The 19,041-nt window shown below is 50.3% G+C and overlaps 1 protein-coding gene across 3 annotated transcripts in view; it reads left to right on the top strand.

The window, feature by feature from the left end:
* The window catches only part of ADCY9 (adenylate cyclase 9), a 97,490-nt gene extending 85,569 nt beyond the window's left edge, over nucleotides 1–11,921 (top strand). For all 3 annotated transcript variants that reach the window (XM_040589106.1, XM_040589103.1, XM_040589104.1), the window contains one exon: nucleotides 1,758–11,921. In XM_040589106.1, the coding sequence (XP_040445040.1) occupies nucleotides 1,758–2,949 (1,192 nt within the window). In that variant the 3' untranslated portion in view covers nucleotides 2,950–11,921. The remainder of the gene's footprint in view (nucleotides 1–1,757) is intronic.
* The last annotated feature ends 7,120 nt before the right edge of the window (nucleotides 11,922–19,041 follow it).

Genomic DNA, 19,041 nt, shown 5'->3' with positions numbered 1-19,041 from the left:
CTGATAGCAGGAAGCTATTCTGTGAGTTGGGAGTAATCTCCTCCTTTCACTCCTCCCTCGTGTTTTTTTCTTAATATCAAACCAATAAAATGAATATACCTTCACTTCTCTGGGAGAAGTATATTTATGGCTGAAAACAAAAGGAGTAATTTCCAGCATAATGTGTGGTCTTATCTTTAATCTGAAATTCAACCTGTAAGCTCTCTATTGTAAATATTTTACTTACTGGAAACTTTTTCTCCTATAGGCTTACTCTGATAAAAGCTAATAGATACAAACAAAGGCCATAGCATGTACAAATGTTTTCAGAGATTGTGCACATTCATCTGTTTCACAACTGTGCTTTGGTTTTGCTTCATCATGCTTTCATGCTTTTCTGTCGATGAGATATTTGAGGATGAACATTTAGAAAAAGAAGCTGGGTCTGTAATGTAGCTCAGTTGCTGAAATGTCTGATTCAGTTTTAGGAGTGGAAGCATATCCCCCATGGAGGTAAAGAAACAAGCTGAACTTAGAAACGTTTTCAGATGTTACAGAAACAGCCTTCTTTTCTTTAGCTGTTGCTACAGTTGCACTTTGAGTTTTAATCTCCTACCTTCATGAGAGAAATACAGAGGAGACACCAAGATAGGGGTTGCCTTTTGTTTTTTGCAAGGAGAAAGGTTGGTAGGATGCTTTCCCTTATCAAACTATCTCTTAACTTGATCCATTTCAGCATTATCAAATCTTCAGCTTTGGCATGATTTTATAGAAAAAATTGCAGTTAAGCGACTCCAGAAATCACTGCATGTCAATCTGTCTGGGTTTAGACTTAGTTTTTAGGATTGCATAGGTGGTGTCTTCTCAGATTAAATTTGTGCCTTTCCATCTCTTTGGAAAGTTGAGATCATAGCCTGCAGATGTCTCCTCGTTAGGGGCGGTTTGGCACTGGAAGCATGCTCCATCACTGCTTCGTAATCTGCACAGGCAGCAGACAAATTGTCGAAAGGATTTGAAATACTACTCTCAATCTGTGCGAGACATGCATTTTTTTTTTTCTTTTTTTTAATATTGGCACTTTGAGAAACTTCCTCTGCCATAAAAAGCTTCAGTGGTTTTAGTGTACAAAAGATGCCAACCCAGAGCTCCACATCCTTCACTTTCATGCAGTTCTCCATGAAGTGTCTTGCCCAGGGTTACCCTCTTCCAAAACCTTCACGTCTTAACGGTAAAGGCGCACTGCGAGGGCCACTGGTCTGCCAGGAGCAGACAAGGGAGAGGCGTTAGGAGTATAAAGCAGGTGTTTCTGAGTCCTGGAGGTAATACAAAAAAAAGACAAATTCCACAAAATTTACACATGCCCCTGCCATGCAGAATATATGTGCACACATATATCCACATACAGAGGCATTATTAAGCATTTTTATATACATATTTACATGTAGTGCTTTTAGTTATGTGTTTATAGTGATAACTGTTTCCTTGGTGAAGTCCTTAAAATAGGACTATCGTAAAGGCTGGGCAATTTCTGTGTTGCTGAACCTGATGAAATCCCATTAAGGAGGTACTCGGTGAGTTTAAGAATGAATTTAATTCCCTAGCATGCTTAACAGCAGATAAATTTATCAAAGCAGATTTTATAACTCAATGTATAAGGTACACTTCCTACACTTCTTTTTCCAGCAAAGGATTTCTAACTGTGCAGCAGAAATGGCAGTGCCCTAACTCTGTGGGTTTTAAACGCACCTTTCATGTTCTTCCCTTTCTTCTGCTTCCAGCTCCAGAAAGGGTCCATGCGGCAACAGCTCGGTGCCAAACGACACGAAGAGGCCAGCAGACCTGATCGGTCAGGAGGTGATTCTGGTTTCCTTCCTTCTGCTTCTCCTGGTGTGGTTTCTGAACCGAGAGTTTGAGGTTAGTTACCGTCTCCACTACCATGGAGATGTGGAGGCTGATCTTCATCGCACCAAAATTCAGAGCATGAGGGATCAGGCTGACTGGTTGCTGAGGAATATTATTCCGTACCATGTGGCTGAGCAGCTGAAGGTTTCCCAGAGCTATTCCAAAAACCATGACAGCGGCGGAGTGATCTTTGCAAGTATTGTGAACTTCAGCGAGTTCTATGAGGAGAACTACGAAGGAGGCAAAGAGTGCTACAGAGTCCTGAACGAACTGATCGGGGATTTTGACGAGCTGCTGAGCAAACCACATTACAGCAGCATTGAAAAAATCAAAACGATTGGGGCAACCTACATGGCCGCTTCAGGACTGAACACCTCGCAGTGTCAGGACAACAACCATCCCCATGGACATCTGCAGACCCTTTTCGAATTTGCCAAAGAAATGATGCGCGTGGTGGATGACTTCAACAACAACATGCTGTGGTTTAATTTTAAACTTCGGATTGGCTTTAACCATGGCCCCCTCACCGCTGGGGTCATCGGCACCACCAAGTTGTTGTACGACATTTGGGGTGACACTGTGAACATTGCTAGCAGGATGGACACCACTGGCGTCGAGTGTCGCATACAGGTGAGTGAGGAGAGCTACCGCATCCTAAACAAGATGGGGTATGACTTTGACTATAGGGGGACAGTCAATGTGAAGGGGAAAGGTCAGATGAAGACCTACCTTTACCCAAAGTGCATGGACAATGGGATCGTGCCACATCACCAGTTGTCTATATCTCCAGACATTCGGGTTCAAGTGGATGGCAGCATTGGGCGATCTCCAACAGATGAGATTGCCAACCTGGTGCCTTCTGTACAGAATTCTGATAAGGTAGCCCACGGCACAGGTAACTCGGAAGCTGAGGACATCCTTCCTTCCGCCAAGAAGCTCCAGAAAGATGCGGTGAAAGCAGAGGAGAGGTGCAGGTTTGGCAAAACTGTGGAGAAGACTGACTGTGAGGAAGCGGGAACTGAGGAGGTCAATGAACTGACAAAGCTAAATATCTCTAAGAGTGTATGATGCACTGTCAGAGTTGCATGAAGTGCTCTGTCAATAGAAACACAAAGACATTTGCAATTGGCAGTTTTCTTTTTCAAGAGAGACCTTCTCAACACCTGGGTTGTACGTTTGTTTTCATTTCAGCGCCTGGTGCTGTGTGGATCACAGCTCCTCAGGGCTTGTTTTCATCCATCTCTCTCCTCCATGCCCCAAATCACATCCCAAGCTCCCCAGCTCCCTGTGCAACCATCTTACAGCTGAGTAGAGGATATTAAGTGCCTTCAGATATACTCCATTGGACTCCCTGTCAAGGTACAGAGGCCCCAAGTGAAATCATAGCTTTGGGTATTTATCTAATTTTAAGAAAAGAAAAGCTGTGGTTATATCATTTTTATTGTTGTTTCTCACAAAACACTTTTTTTGGCTAATGCAACTCCTTGGGTTTTTTATATCTCTCTGAACAATGTTTTACTGTTATCAGACCTTTTGTATGTAAACACACAGACAAATGTGCATGTATCTACCATATGAGACTGACATAAAGTGCCAGTAACGTACCACGAGAGAATGTCTTGGCAAGGGGGTGACACGATTTGACTCTGTGTTGGGCTGGAGGAGTTCTGCAGTGGCTCAACATTTAGTTAGAGTAGGCTGAACAACTGCTGTAGTTTTATTCTCCTTTACCAATGCTTTCTTCAACCTTAATGTGCCATTGTGTGCTTTGGATACACTTCTTTTCCATATAGCCAATGAGTTACTGATATGTGGGAATGGAATAAGGGTTCGGACATCACCAGCTCTCAGGACAGGTTTCCAGAAGCAGACGAGCGACCACGAGAGTGTTAAAATTCAGGTCTTACAAGTCTAAAGCAGTTTCATGTTACTCCGAACGCTAGCTGAATTTGCGAAGGTAGGTGAAGTTGGTATTTCTAAGCTGGTCTGATTTGAGAGAGAGAGAGAGAGAGAGAGAAGCGAAATAAATGTTTTGGGAATGCCTTTATTTATTTATTTATTTTATTCCTGGTTTTATTTTGTTTGGGGGGTTTTGTGTGCGAAAGGGATCAAGAGAGACAAATTGTTAATTGTTTTAATACAAGTAATAAGATGGTGTTTCAGCCTCTTTGAACTACCAACCACTGTGAGGATGTTACCTAGGCAATATTTGTTTCAAAGCTGGTGAAACTTCCGAAGCCACCAAACGCAGTTGAGTATCCCAGCTTCCCTCTGTACTGAATCAATGGTGCTGCACAATATTTTTCAGGATTTTTCCCCCCTACACTGTGCTTTTGCAGCAGGGAATAGAACAGCATGCTCCCTGTGTGCCACTGAAAGCAGGAACAGGGAAAACAGTCCTTTCTAGTGAGCTGAGAAGCACAATAATTTCCCGGTCCTGCAGATGACTCTGCAGGTCCCTGGGACCGGAGCCCTGCCGGGAGAGCAGGAACCTGCTTGCACAGAGGGAACTGCAGGACGGGGGCCTTAGGCAATACCAGTTTGCCCTCTGCATGCTTCCATCACCTCCTTCACTTAGATTTGATGCTCCCCTTTGCATAATATTGATTATTCAATTATTCCAGTCCAGCTAACACTTTGTGACACCAAATAAAGTGAAAGAATTTTTATGCCCAAAACAAGTTCATTAGCCGGGGGAGAGCTGGTGAAATGCAGTGCTGTGCTGTCTGCGTATTGGTGTGGGTTTGAATTCTTTCTTTCCATCTGAACTCAAGGCAGAATATATTGATACTTCTTTTTCGTCCCTATGTGATTTTTGGAGTTTGATAACAAATATATACGTTGTGAAGTTCCTATTCAGCTGTTCAAGATCCGTCTACACTCCACGGTCAGCATGGAGCCCTTGAAGCCTTTGTCAAGTGCAAATCTGTGAGATTTCTGGATCTCGGTTAGTTAAACAAGACTCTGCACTCTGTTCTCACAAAAGCTGCTGTTTATGCACGTCTAAATTGTGTTTGATAGGAAAGCTATTAAAAATTAATCTTACTTGCTCGATCTGCCAGCACACAAAAACCCCAGGGGATGCTCATCCCCGTACCCTTCTGCCGCAGGTGCTGTAGCCTGTTTGGGGGCTGTTCCTGGCTAGCAACAATAGAAGGTTTTTATTAGTGTGCAGTTTGACAGCAGCTTTCCTTCTCCACAGATTAAAACTAGCCCCCTTCTGCCCCCCTGCCCGTAGTGGGTTGCACGTCCAACTTTCAGGTAGTATAATTCTGCAAATACCTCTTGCATCTGAAGAATGTATTCTTGAAACCATTCGTAGGGTTCTCGTTTCAGTTAAGTATGTGTCAGTATTCCTTTTCTTACAATAGAGGATTTAAGGTGGTCCAGAATTGTTTACATGCCTTCTAGTGTTATATTAGTGTCTCAAAGTGGTTCAAACCTTTCTCCCTCTCACTTCTTTCTCCCGATGTTATAGACGACTCAACCCAGCATTTCTGTCTCATTGATCAGCTGTTTGCAGTGGCAGAGTTGCAGTCAAGACGCGCCGGCTTCTCTCTCACGTGAGATGCTGCACAATAACTAAACCTCCACCAACAGCCCTGCATCCAGTGAGAGGTTTGCACCCTGTGGTTAAACCTGGGAGGGGAAGGTGCTGGAGTAGGGCCCCGGACCCAGCGCGCCTTCCTTCTCATTATTCAAGCAATGCACTGCAGAATACAAAAGCCTCATCCTCCAGCCTATAAAGTAAATAACGCTCCCATGCTGTCGCGGTACGGTGCTGTGGGAGCATTGTTGGTTTTATGATAACATTAGAATACCAAAAAAAAAAAAAAACAAAACAAAAACCACACAACAAAAAAACAGGGCCTCTTTTTTGCTGGCACTAAGCAAATGAAATGACTGAGGACAGAAGTATTAGTGGACTCTGAAATCAAGGGCTGTTGTCTGCTCTGGGAATTGCCGGCGATGTTCCTCTGCCTTAACTCTGAAGCTGGGAAAAAGAGTCATAAACAGTTGAGTAAGTAGTGGTACCCCTGTTTGCTTATTGCCTCCGGGACAGCAGCAAGCGTTCAGCAGCTGGGACTGCAGGTCTCCTTTTGGAGGTTTTAAATCTTCTCTTTAACGCAGCGTAGTAACGAAATGAAGAAGCTAAGCTCTCAGCCTGTGCTCTGGAGAGTGAGATTTTCCCAGGTACAAAAAGAAGGAGAGACCTGTTTTCTGTTGTAAAACAGTGGGAGCTCAACCTTTACACCTTGCCTTTACACCTTTGAAAAGATGTCCCAATACTCGCAAAAATTACTCCGGAGGCGTGTTTAATGGCGTTGTGCGGTTCTGCATTCCTCTCTGCAGCCGTGACACGTGTGCGCTTGTGGGAGGCCGTGATCAAAGTTCATTTCATCAGAATATCTTTTGTGCTTGTTCTGTTAGTGCCAGCACAGTTGGAACACGGTGTAAGAGCTGAGGAGCTGGCCAGGTACCTGGAAGTGTATTCTGCAAGAATAGTCAGCGCATTGCTGCGCTTCCTATTTTTAGGGTGTTTTAATGGTGGTGATTTAAAAATCATCCGGGGGGTAGGGAGGGTGGGAAGATTGCTGAATATTTTTGCTAGTCCCCTGTGGCCTTCTGCCATGGTTCACTTGCGAGAGCTGCTCTAGGGCATAGAGTAATGAGGAATATGCTGAATATTTTCTGCAGTGTGATCTTAATTTTCTGTGAACACACCAAAATGCTTATTTTTCTCCCAGTGACTTCTGTGAGACAGATTTCTCATTCAGAAACAAGTTATATGGCATTCCCATCGACTGACTTAGGGCGTTCATGATTTTGAGAAGAACAGATTTGCCTATTGAGTCCCAGGATTTGGGGCCATTTGCTGGAGGTGACACAAGTGCTGTGAGCAGGGCGGGATGGTGCCACTGCCCGACTGCAGCTCCTGCTGTGTCCTAATACAGAGCGCAGGAGGGTTTCAACGTGACAAAATGAGGGGGGGGGAGAGGATGGACTCCCAAGGGCTTTACAAAAAAATAAGTATTTGCATACTCTTACTTCAGGGCTAAAACACAGAAAGGAGGCGCCCGGAGCAAAAATGAAAGGAGCTATAAACCAAACACTGTACCCATGCTAGCTTTTAGCTAAAGAAGAGCTTATTCTTGATGAAAGAGCCAAGCTTTTAGAGTATCTAGCATTTTAAAATTGCTAAGTCTAACCTGTTTCTAAAACTTCAATTCTGAATACAGCAAAAAAAACATGTTGCAAGGGAGCAGTTAATAACTTCACGTCTTTATTTTGCAACTTCACAAGAGGCTGGGAGCACCTGAGGTTGGGTATAATGCGATCGGCTGTTTAACTGTGCAGTTTGTGTTGGGTTCTTTTGCCAAATTTAAAGACCGTGTCTGTTTTCTCCCTTCTTCCCTGCTGTGGTGGTGTTTGCTCGGTCTGGATGGGATGCGCGGGTGGTTCTTGCCTCCTTGTTTCTCACCTTTGTGAAACTGTGTCTTCCGCATTGCACAGCGACGGCTGAGCTCTGCTGCTGCCAGGTCATGGCTTCAGATGTGGCTTTCGCTGCTGTTTGCCTCTGTTTCCTAATACAAAGGGCAAGAGCCCGTTTGCTTTGCTCTCTTGGTCCGTTTGTCCGGTCACGGCTGCAGCTTTCTCCCTGTGGTGGTGTTCAGCTGCTTGACAGAAAACACAGAAGAGCAGCAGGCACATCCCAACAGTTAAACTATGAATTCTGTGAAAAAACACATTCTTCATCACACCAAAAGCGGGTAATAAAACTTTTTCCCCACTTTTCTAAGTGTGCAAAAGCAGAAGAGGGTAAGAAATAAAATCAAGTGTTTGCTGTCAGCTCTGGGATTTGCTGAAGCAGCATTAAGTCCTGTTTTAGTTATATAACAAAACTGCTAAAAATGCAATAGTTATTTATTGACGTGACTTTCCCAATTGCTGAAAATGTCACAGGGGTGGTGTGACTGTAAATGCAGAATGATTTTCATGTGGAAAGAAAAACAGTCAAGGTAGAGGTGCGGGGATCCCCCAGAGCTGCGGTGCTTCCATCTCGATGCCCAGGCAGCTGTGAAAACCCACGTGGGGTCTCGGAGTAATCCTGAGCCTTGGCTAGCTGCATGTGGAACATCGATTTCGGCAGGAAAGTCATTCATTCCAGTGGTTTTTTTCCTTTTGAGTTCTCTATACAGGCTGTAGCAGTCCTTGTTTTGATTTCTAGGGGAGCAACATTTAAGGGGGGAAAACTGGCATTGCTGCTTGCGGTCGCTGAGGCTGTCCTCTGCAGGCAGTGCCGGCGGGACTCCGCAAGGGCCTGCAAAATCCTTGGAAATCGTAACTGTAACACAGAATTCCTGCAGACGCTGTAGCTGTCCAGGATCTAGTTTGGGCGCTTCAGTGGTCTGAAGATTTTTTTTCAGTCGAGCTGTGGAACCTAGACAGTTTTCTGCTAAAATGTACCAAAAATGGGAAGGAGGCAGGCGAGCTGGAAGAGCGCGGTCTGCAGAAAGGCAGCACGGGCGGTGCGGGATGCAGCGTAACGATGGGGTTTGGCTGGCGCTGCAGATGGACACGGCGTGGGGGATGCTCGGTACAGTAACACATGCTTCCAGGTCTGAAATCGGTGAGAAAAGAAGGTGAATGCGAAACAAGGCTGATCTTTAATTCCCAGGTGTGATGGCTTTGCTGGGCTGCTGTGGGGGAAGGTTTCTCGGTGTGGAGCAGAGCCCTGGCTTCCCAGCAGGCTGAGCAGTGCAGGTTTTCTGTGGTGGGATCAGGGAGCCTTGAGGTAGGCTTGCTTGGTTGGTTGGTTTTTTTAAATCTGCTTTAACGCCACCCTCTGAACTCTGTCCAGAGCGATGAGAAGGAGTGTCGTCACTGAAAATGGGGCACCAGGAGCTTACTGCATTTGTCTCGTTAGAGGTCATTTGAAATCAAGCATCAGACTAAAGAGGTTCAAGTAGAAAATAAAATAGGGGTGAAATACATTTTGTCTTAACAGCAGCTCAGTTAGAGTGGTGCCATGAGGAGGAGTTTTGAGGTGCTTTATAGACACCGGGTAAAGCTCTGGTAGAAAAAACAAGTAACGCAAGTGTTCTGTATAAAACCTTTTTCAAGTCTTTATTGGCAAACTAAACCTGTCTTCAGCCCAGATAAGCAACGGGCTGTACGGTGTGTGCAGAAATAATTGCTCCTTGCCTTCGAGATCAATGTTAGCTTTTGAGAAAGAAGGTTTGTTTGGAAAAAATAGATCGGTAAAGATATTTAAAGCTTTTTTCCCTGGTCCCTTATTGTAGCTGCTAAACATTTGCTCACCTAACCAAGCCTCCCAGTCCAAGGCTGGAGAGGAGCAGGAGGCAGGCACGCGGTGTTTGCATGCACGCTGCTCCAGATACAATAGTTTTAACATCCTTTTTAGCAGCTGTTCCGCATGCATGTCTCCAAGTTGGAAATTGCTGTCGAGGAAGTAGTAGTTCATGTATTACACTTCTGGAGAGGCCCCGAGGCTGCTGTCAGCTCCTTGCATCTTAGCCTTTACGTGGCTCGTTCTGTTCTCCCCCTGTTTTCTGGCTCACTGCAACAACACGTATTTTAATGTCCAGAAGTTGGAGCATTCTCTGAATCTGAAGAACTGCAGAGAAGGTCGTGGCTGGGAACAGTTACTAAAATTTTAAGTTTCAGCTCTAACCAGTGGTGCTTTAAGCAATCTGTCATCTGGCGATGAGCAGCGGTGCACAGGGCCGGTCAGAGCCCAGCGTCCCAGCGGGTGGCTGCTGCTTGCACGTCCCCGATTTGAGCATCGATTCTCAAATCCTCCTTCGGATGAGTCAAAACAAAGTGACTTTTTTGAGTTTTTCCTTCTTTTCCTCCCTTAGTCACTGATACCTTTGCTTGTTTCTGACTTAATGCATTGGCTGAATATTAGTTTGCACTTGAAAGGCTGTTTGTATCAATGCCTTGTTGAAAGATTTAAGCTCAGGGCAGGAAAAAATGCAGGTGTGGTACATCTGCGGATGCACCCAGAGGGAAAATGCCTCTTTAGCATCTTTGAAACTTTTTGCCTTTATTTGAGTGAGACCAGGGCTTCATTTGTGGTTTATTTCTGATAATAGCTGTATAGCTCCCATCTTGCTGTTGCCCCTAGAAATTGTCTGAAGGAGGGGGTTTGCCATGGTGCAGTGCTCTGTTCTGCGTCACTGCCTGAACTGGTGTTTGGCCAGTGTGCGGGTACCGGCACTGTCCTGCTGGCACCATCAGGCGTTTCTCTTCACGGGCAGTAGCTCAGGAGTCCACAGTTGCCAGAGTAACCCTCTCCCCAATTTAATTTCTTCTCGTTTTCAGAGACCATGTTGAGAGAGGGAGATAAATACAGAGACACATATATGCCAAGAGAGAGGCTTGTTATACCCTACTGCGAGTACAGCTTTAAACTTCCAAAGTAATAAACTCTTTAAAAGCCAAGAGCCTTAACAACTCCAAACATCTGCTGAGAGACAAAACACGGTTTCAGGTTTGCGCTGAGTATTTGGGAATTTCTTCTGCTCGATGGCAGGTGCCTCCTGTTTGCGAGGAGGCGGCGGCAGCAGCCAAAGATGAGAAGGACCTTGGCCACCCTCACCCAGTTACCCGGGAACAGGTAGACAGGCTCCCCCCTCGTGCTCTCAGGAACGTCACCGCGCTCCCCTAGAGCTGGTGTGATGGCTTTATATATTGTATCACTCTGAAAAGCTCCCTCTCCCCATGAAACAGTATTTTTAACTTGGTGTAAAACGTGATCTTTGCTGGCGGCAGGGGCTGGATTCCTCCTTTCCCTGCCCGCAGCGTCTTTTGCTCCTGTGGGACTGGGATGGAGAGGGCAGGGATGTAGATGACTGGCAAGCTGGGTGAGTTGGGAAGGAGCTGGACGTGCCCCTGGAGCTGAAGAGCTGCCGTGTCAGTCCCAGAGCAGTGCCTGGGCAGCGGCGGGCTGCTGAGCCGCCCGTGCAGCGGGCGAGGTGGCCGAGGTCTGGGGGGCTCTGCCCTGGGGACAGCGTCCCGCTGCCCTGCTCGGTGGGGCTGGCCCACGGTCAGCCCAGCGGCAGCCGGCTGCCTGGCTAAATAAGTCTTCCCTGCCGGCCTCTTGGTTTTGTTTCGCGTTTTCAAGTGAGCAAATTTCAGCTGGTTATTGAACCCCCTGCGCTACAACCCGAGGCGCTGCCGTCTGACCGCTGGGGCTGGGGCTGCTGGGGTTGGGGTTGGGTGTCTCCGGCCCGGGTTCATACAGTGTTACGCCTACACGTGTGCCAGTGTAAGCAGCCACTGTGCACCCGGGGCTGCGGCACCCGATCACAAACACGCTGCGAGAAGTTATTTTTTTATGTGAGAAGCTCAAGCCGGGGTCGGCTTTGGTTCCCAAGCGGCTGTCGGCTGGGCGGCGGCGCAGACCCGGGAGCCGGAGCAGGCTCCCAACCATCCCATGCTTTCGTTAGAAGCTGCCTCGACAGTATTACCCAAGACTTCAGCACTGCCTGTCCTGGCATAAGCACATACGGAGATGGTATAGAAAGCGTTAATTGAGAACGCGATCGAAACATTAGTGAATTATGAGTCGAAACATTAATTGAGAACAGTTTCCAGTTAGAAAGAAAAAAAAAAAAAGAAAAAACAAAAAGGCAAATGGAGGTATTTTGAAGTCCCCAGGTTAGCTGGAAATTGTTTCTTCATCATCTCTCTTTCCTTCCCCTTCCCAGCCCCACAAAGCCTGCGCTCCCTCCCTGCTCCCCTCCCTTCTTGCCAAAAGAGAGAGACCCGGGCTGTTTACACGCCGCTGGGGAAAGCTGGCAGCTTCTGCTGGGGGCTTTGCTGGGGGACGGCGCTTCCTCGCAGCGGCTTCACTGTAAATATTCTGCCTATGCTTCGTTGACAAATCCGAAATGGAAAAAAGTTGTATCTGTGAAATATTAAGCTATATATGTATATAGATAAAACGCGTATTATCTCTGACTCGCTACTACGGCTCTGTAATCAATTGTATATTAAACTGTTTTACTGTATGGCAGATCATTTCACGCTATCTTAGATGTAGAAAAGCTGAGAAAGTAATTCACAATACACTATGTCAACTTAAAATTGGTTTGCTTTTTTATTTTTGCTCCAGCACGACTTCAGATGCACCCCTGTGCCATTTGCACATTGTCTTGAAGAATAATAGTTTGGAACAGAAATTTTTTCAGCCCTTTGTTTTGGATCTGGCTCTTTACAATGTTTCTTTGATAAATCACGAAACCACTGAGTTAATTTTTGATGAGGTGCATATTTGGAAGGCATGTTAAATGCGGAAGGAATTTGTCCCATAGACCCGCTGCACTCTCATGTGTTGGCTGGCGGTAAAATGACCTTTGTGTTCCTGTGGCCAGCTGAGAAGATGACTCCTTCTGAATTTTTCCTCGTTTTAATACTGCTCTAAAGCTTTGGGAAGGTGGCAACACCTCTGGAGCCATTGTATTGTCACTGCTGGCTGTGGCCAGAGGTCTCAGCAGAGAGCTTTTCCACACAGGGAGCTTGCTTTGGCCAAAACCAGGGATGAATTTTAAATAGTTGTGTTTTTCTTTAGCAGACAACATTGACGGTTTATTCTGGAATACCAGTGCCTTGTTCAGATAGTCTTAATCCACTTGGAAGGTGGAGTGAGGCATTGTTATTCTGGAGTAGGAGTCCGCAGAAAACGAGATGGCTGAGCAGGAGCGGCTGCCTGCGAAGAGGTGCCTTCATGCTTCCGAAATCTGAATCTGTCCGGCTGAAAGAGCTGCAGGTGTGGGACTGCTGCAGGGGGCTCGGCAGCAAAACCCGTCTCTGTCTGTCTGTCTGTCTCTCGCCTCCCTCCCTCCCCCCGCCTCTCTCAGGGTCTCTCTTCAGCATCATCCCGCTGTATGTTCGTGGGGTTTCACTGGGGAAAAACCCAAACCCCTTCAGAAGCCGTGAGCCCTTGCAAAGTCAGGGTTTGACCTGGAGCATTTTAAGGTTTCCTCTGGATCCATGCCCCGGTGCTCTGCTCCTTCTGCCCGCTGATGGCCAGAGACCGGCCGCCAGCGTGTCCTGCAGCACCGGCCCCTTCTCTTCCCACGTGCCGACACCGGGGCCGTGTGGCGTCAGCTTTTGGATAAGTCCAGCCAGATGTCCGAGCTCCCCTTTCCCCTGTGCTCCCTGAGGCTGCAGCAGATCAAGAGCTCTGTCCTCCTGCAGTCCTGGAGAGGTGCAGTCTGGCCCCAAGGCTGCTGATTTATTGTTTTCCCTGTATTTTACATATTTTAATTTTTTCCCCTCCCCAAAGACAAGGTAAGTATCGGAGCACGTGTAACGCATGTGTGGTGTGACTGGTTCTGCAGCCAGCGGTTGCACCATGTTCCTCGATGCCAACCCAAGGTTTTTAATGCCAAAAGGTGTGTGTAAGCCATGCTCGAGTGTTCCTGGGTGTTCGCCTCCTGTTGTAGGCGAAAACTGTTCCAATGTTATCCAGTCGGGTTCCTATTGTAGATCGTAGTGACTGTCAACTGCCAAGGGATATTTTTTAATAAATCTTATCAAGGCATTTCAAATAAATGCAGTCTTCCCGTTTTCCTTTTCAGTTCCGTGTTGTCTTCTCCCCAGGTAACGCCACGTTAAAAGTTTCTTCTCTCCGTGTGCTTTGGTTCATGGTCAAGAGCACATCGTGCACCGATGTCAGATGCGTTGCCAGATGCACCCTCTGTTGGTTTAGTTTGCGTGGGGACGTTGGGTACAAGAAGAGCCTGAAGACCCTTCAGGGCCACGTCTCACAGCGGTTCCTAAAAGGCCCAGCTGTGTCTGGCTGTAGGCAGCCGCTCGGTGTCCTCGGCTGCACGGGACAGCAGGGGACAGCGGGGTGGATGCGGAGGCAGTGGCATCTCCCGCTGCAGGTGCTGCCAGGGGTCAGCGCCTCTGGCACGGCGGGGAGCTCTGTGGGAGCCGCTGGTTTCTGCCTTCCTGGTGTTTCGGGATTGCCCCGGGTGCCGGGGCGGTTAAGCTTTAACTCACGCCGGGGTATGGCTGCGGTGTGGAGGTGCCAGGCGGGTACGCTGCCTGGCTGGGTGGCTTTTGGGGCCACTGCTTCAGAGGAGCCCTCTGGGGTGATCAAGAGATGCAAATGCCCACCTGGCCCTGGGGCACGTAGCACCCAGAGCCATCTCACCCTCCTGAGGCGTGGGTGGCTGGGAACTGCCCGGCTTGTGCCCTCCCCTGGTTGCCAGAGATGATTTTTCAGCTTCTCTCTGGGAGATGAGGAGCTGAGGGTGACCGCTGGCCCGGGCTCGGTGGGTGCAGGGGACCCGGGCACCCTCCAGCTCCTGTGCGGTGGCAGCCGGGTGTGGAGCAGATCTGCCAGCTCCTGCCCCAGCTTCCCTGGGGTATCCTTCGGGGGTTCCCCGGAGATCCCCAAGCTGCAGCCACTCCCCTGGCTTCCTGGGGCGGCTCAGCTCCAGGGGATGCCCACCCGCCTTGTGCTGCTGCGCCATCACCGAGGCCTCACTGAAGGACCCTGCCGATGGTGGCCCACGGACGGGGCAGCGCGGCTGCTCAAACCTCCACATGTTCGTTTTCACTCAAAAAGCTTTTCCTCCATCTCTGGGGCCAAATCTTTCCTGGAAACAATCTTTCCATTCCCCCCTGTTCTCCATGGTTTCATAACGCTCTGGTCCAGCCAAGGCCCGCAGGCAATTTGGGTTCAGTTCCCGCGGCCACAGAGGGACCCGTTGGTGGCATCTGGCATCATGCGGCCACTTTGCCACCACACTTGGGGGCGCAGGGACCTGCGGGGCTGCGCTTGGCCAGGCCGCAGCCGGCTTTTGTTCTCACTTGTTAATCAGTGTTTTGCTTTTGGTAACTAAATTTTTGTTGCTTTCTGGTGTCGAGCGGCAATTCTCATTTCACAGCTTTGCGGAGTTTATGGGAATTTAAGAGCTAGATGCAAATGAACTTCATTAACATGCTTAATTATCTTATAAACCTCATATCCATCTGTCCTGCATATGCTTTGTACTCGACACTTTAAGACAAGCGCCCATGGTAGGCTTGGCACGAGGCGCCTGCGAGCAGGAGCCTTCGGGGAGAGCCCGGCTCTGCCTGCGGAGGGACCGGGCTTTAACGCCGGGGGCACATGCTGGAGGTGAAATGTCATTTTTGGAAGGCTGTGTTCGAGCTGGGAGACTGGAAACGAACTGGTAAAACACGTGGCAGGAGGACACGGTCTTAGGAGTGATTTGTTAAAAGCAAAAAATCAGCATGGAAATGCTTTGGATGTGTCCAAAGGGGAGAAACACTGGTGGGAGGCTCCAGGCCACCTGCTCCTAGGCCGGCGAGAGGCTGGGGCTGGCAGGGCAGAGCCAGAGCCAGGAGCTTCGCCCAAGGAGATTCACTATAGAAGGGCTTTGGTCAGGTACCCAGGAAAGACCTGGCCACGTGGCACCACAGCAAAGGGCCGGTCCCACGCTTGGGTGTCTCCAGATGGTTTAAGCAGGGGGTAGCTGGGTTTGCTGTCAGGGTCACCACGGGGCTTCGTACTGGCACTCGGGTCAGGCTCCCTCTGGCTCCCAAGGGCTGTGGGCTATGCAGGAGGAGCCATGGGGTCCAGCAGAGCACCCATGGGTGCCCCCCTGGCATGTCAGCCTGGCACACATGGGGTGCCAGGTGCTGACACCAGTTACTCGCAGCAATCTCCAGCCCCTGGCCCAGGGCAGGGGGTGCCTGAAGCGGGAGAGCCTGGGTGGGTTACGTGGTTCCTGGCAGAAAGCTGGGCACGGTTCGCGTGGTTTCAGAGACCGGGGTGGCAGCGCCTGTAACCGCAGTGAGAGGCAGCACCAGGGGGACAGGCTTGCTGCAGTGAGGGGCTGCGCCCCACTGAGCTCCGCTGCCGAGCAGATCCCGGGGTTGCTGGCAGTGCATGGAACAAAGCTGGAGGCAGAGACACGAGACCATTCGAGAGCCCGACGGGATCTTCTCCAAGCTGAACCTCTGGGTCTGGCTGCCTGTTTCACCAGTCAATGCTCCAGCCTGGATTTGGGAACACGGAGCATGAGCCTTCCCCGATGGCCAGCTCCTCTCCTGTGTGAGGAATGACTAAAACCCAGACCCTGCCTGTTTGCAGCCCAAGAGCCTGAACTGGTGTCCCTCGGTGGCACACGATGCATTTTGCAATGGGGAAGCCACGCTGCAGTCACTGCACTGGGTGCCACAAGCAGAATTGCAGGGAATGCTTTTGTCCTTGTTTAATTTTACTGAAAAATATCAGAAAAAAAATGAGCCTTTACTTCCAGGTTGTTTTGCAGATCCATAGATCTGCTTGGTAAGAGACAGTGCAAGTCCCAGACTTGTGCCAGAGCTTCTAAAGCATTTGTGGGCTGTAACGGGGGTTCAACACAAATCTTTAGCTCTTTTATCCAACAGCGTTGTGCTGGGGCTGCCTCTGTCAGCGGACACTAGGCACCCGGGGTAACCCACTGGGGTGCTGCCGTGTGCACCTCACTCGCCTCTTGTCACAGGAAAAGCAGCAATGTTGCTTTTCATCAGATCTCTGCTTTTTGAGCGTATGTTTGTAAAGAAGCCGAAGCAGAATGTGAATTTTTCCTGGCCTGGGAGGGAGCAAGGATGCGGTGTGCAGCAGCCCCGGAGCAGCACAGCCCTGGGGACGAGCATCCTGCCACCGCAGTGGTGAGGCTGCGTGTCTGGTGAATGGGGAACGGGGAGTGCAAGGCATAGCAAAGCGCTGACAGAGGATCTCCTTCCCTTCTCTTGCTCTTGCCAGCTCAGGTCATGGCAAAGACACCTTGTTCCTGCAGGGGCTCAGATAACACCCCGGCCTGGGCACCCCTCTGCCTTCCTCCTTCTTTGCATCCAGCCTCCCTGGTCCAAGGCCAACGTCCCTATCGAGTTACCAGCCACCCCAGCCTCCCCGTTTCCCTCCAGCGCAGCCAGACGTGAAGTTTAAGAGTAAGGATATTGAAAACTTCAGAGCAGGAGCTCTAAATCACTTTAAATTTAGCAAAAATAGAGACGCGGCTGCAGGACAAGCGATGATGCTCGGTGCCGCAGTGTGACCATGGGCACGGGGACCCGGTGGCAGCCAAAGGGCCCTCGCGGGCTGTGGCGGAGGAGATGGAAAGCCGGTGCCTGAGCCCTTCCACTGCCATGGGGAGAGGGACGGCTTTGGTGGGACACTGGCGGCTGGCGCAGACCTGTGGGTGGGCTTTGCTCTGCACGGGGAGCTGCCAGCAAAGCCTGAAACACCCCCACTGCATCCAGCCCCACTCCAGTGCTGGGATCTGGGGGGCCCGCGAGCCCAAACCCTCTGCAGATCCCAGCTGTGGGCAGTGGGGAGAGAAAACACAGTTTGGGTGGGGGCTTGGTGGGTTTGGGGGCAGGTTGGTGGGTTTGGGGGGGGGGGAAATTGGTGAGTTTGGGGGTGGGGTGATGGGTTTGGAGGCAGGTTGGTGGGTTTGGGGGCAGGTTGGGGGGTTGAGGGGTGGGTTGATGGTTTTAGAGGCAAGTTGGTTGGTTTGGGGGCAGGCTGGTGGGTTTGCAGGGGGAAGGTCGGTGGGTTGGGGGCAGGCTAGGGAGCTGGGGGGTTTCAGGCAGATGCCCTGCAGATATTTGGGGGGGGCTCTCAGGACATGCCTGGTGAGCACAGGCCCCAAGGGCACACGGTTTGATGGCACCGTGGGTGATGTACAAACCTTTATTGATAGCATTTGGGATTATAACTCTGTGCCAGCCAGGCTCTGAATCCCTCCTCCTGGAAAAAGGGGATAAGATTTACCTTTTCCTTTTCAATCCCTAGAAAACATAAGTGAGAAGTGCCCCCCTCATGCTCCAGCCCCCCAGAGGTGCTGTTGTACCGTGCCCGCCGTGTGGTGCTGAGTGATGCCGCAGGACCCAGAGCTGCACCCATGGGTGCCTGTGAGATCCGGCCGGGCAGAACAGCTCTGACGGGGGCAACTCCTGCTGGTTCGGCATCTCGTCTCCCAGGAGCTCCCCCAAACCCTGCCTGGTGAAATCCTCCCATCTCCAGTGAGAGCGGCGCAGGGAGCCCGTGGAGAAGGGAGCACCCAGGGGAGGAGAGGAGCTGGTGCAATACTGGGGTGGTGCCTGGAGCCGGAGAGCCCCCTGAGGTGGATTTTAGCCATGGAGGTGCCCAGTTTGCTGGTGCCGGGGGCTGGCGTCGCTGTGCTGATGCTGAGTGCACCCACGGGGGCATCAAGGAAAGGGAGCCCGGGCAGCGATGGGCCGAGTTTCTAGCTGACATCTTGCAGCGTGCATCACTCTGCTTCCAGGCTGGGTCCCCAGTCCCCTCCTTCACTGCTGGCCCCTGCGCTGTGCATCGTGTGCTGCTTTCCTTCCTCCTGGGTGCATTTTTTGGGTGCTCCTCTGCTATCTGCACGTGGCAGAAGGCGGCTTCTTGCTTTTGTACCTGCTGTGTGAAGGTGGAAATGCCTTAAGGACCCTCGTTGCTAAAGGTGTAAAGATGGAAGATGCCAGGAAAGACCCTGCAAAGCAAAGTGACTGCGACATATGAAAACCTGCAGCCCTCCCCTTCACCCCTGCGGGCAGCTGGGGACAGGGTGGCCCTGGGGACAGGGGGACAGGAGTGGGCTGGAGAAGGAGCAGGGCCCGGCATGTCCCGGCCTTTATCTCCCCCTAGTGCCACCCACTCGGCTCATTTGCTCCAGTCCTGCACGGTGCGCGGTGTCCTGTGGTGCCACACACAGCAGCCGTGGGGCGTGGGGGGTGGCAGCTATGGGGCAGCCACGTCCCGGAGCAGCGCAGGGAGCGCAGCCGCTGCTGGGAGCGCAGGGAACCAGGTACGGCACAGGGTGCAGCGTCGTGGTGGGGCAGGAACCACATTGGCATCAGGAGCCGTCGACGACCTGAGTAACCCAAAAACCTGGTGGAGCGACCACCAAGCAGGGCCGCGGCATCTGGCAGCGATAAGGAGGAGTTCGGCATCCTGGGAGTGTTACCACTGTGGTGGCGATGGGGGTGGGGGCGGTGGGCGATGGAGAGCAAGGCGATAAAGGCACTTGGTGACATTTCCGAGGCCGAAATGAGGTTGTTTCAGTGGCAGCTGATGTTGTGACCTGTGCAGGCCTGAGCTTAAGGGTTCATCGC

Source organism: Falco naumanni, chromosome 4 (genome assembly GCF_017639655.2).
Source record: "Falco naumanni isolate bFalNau1 chromosome 4, bFalNau1.pat, whole genome shotgun sequence".
NCBI lineage: Eukaryota > Metazoa > Chordata > Aves > Falconiformes > Falconidae > Falco > Falco naumanni.
This window is presented reverse-complemented; position numbering and strand designations above follow the sequence as displayed.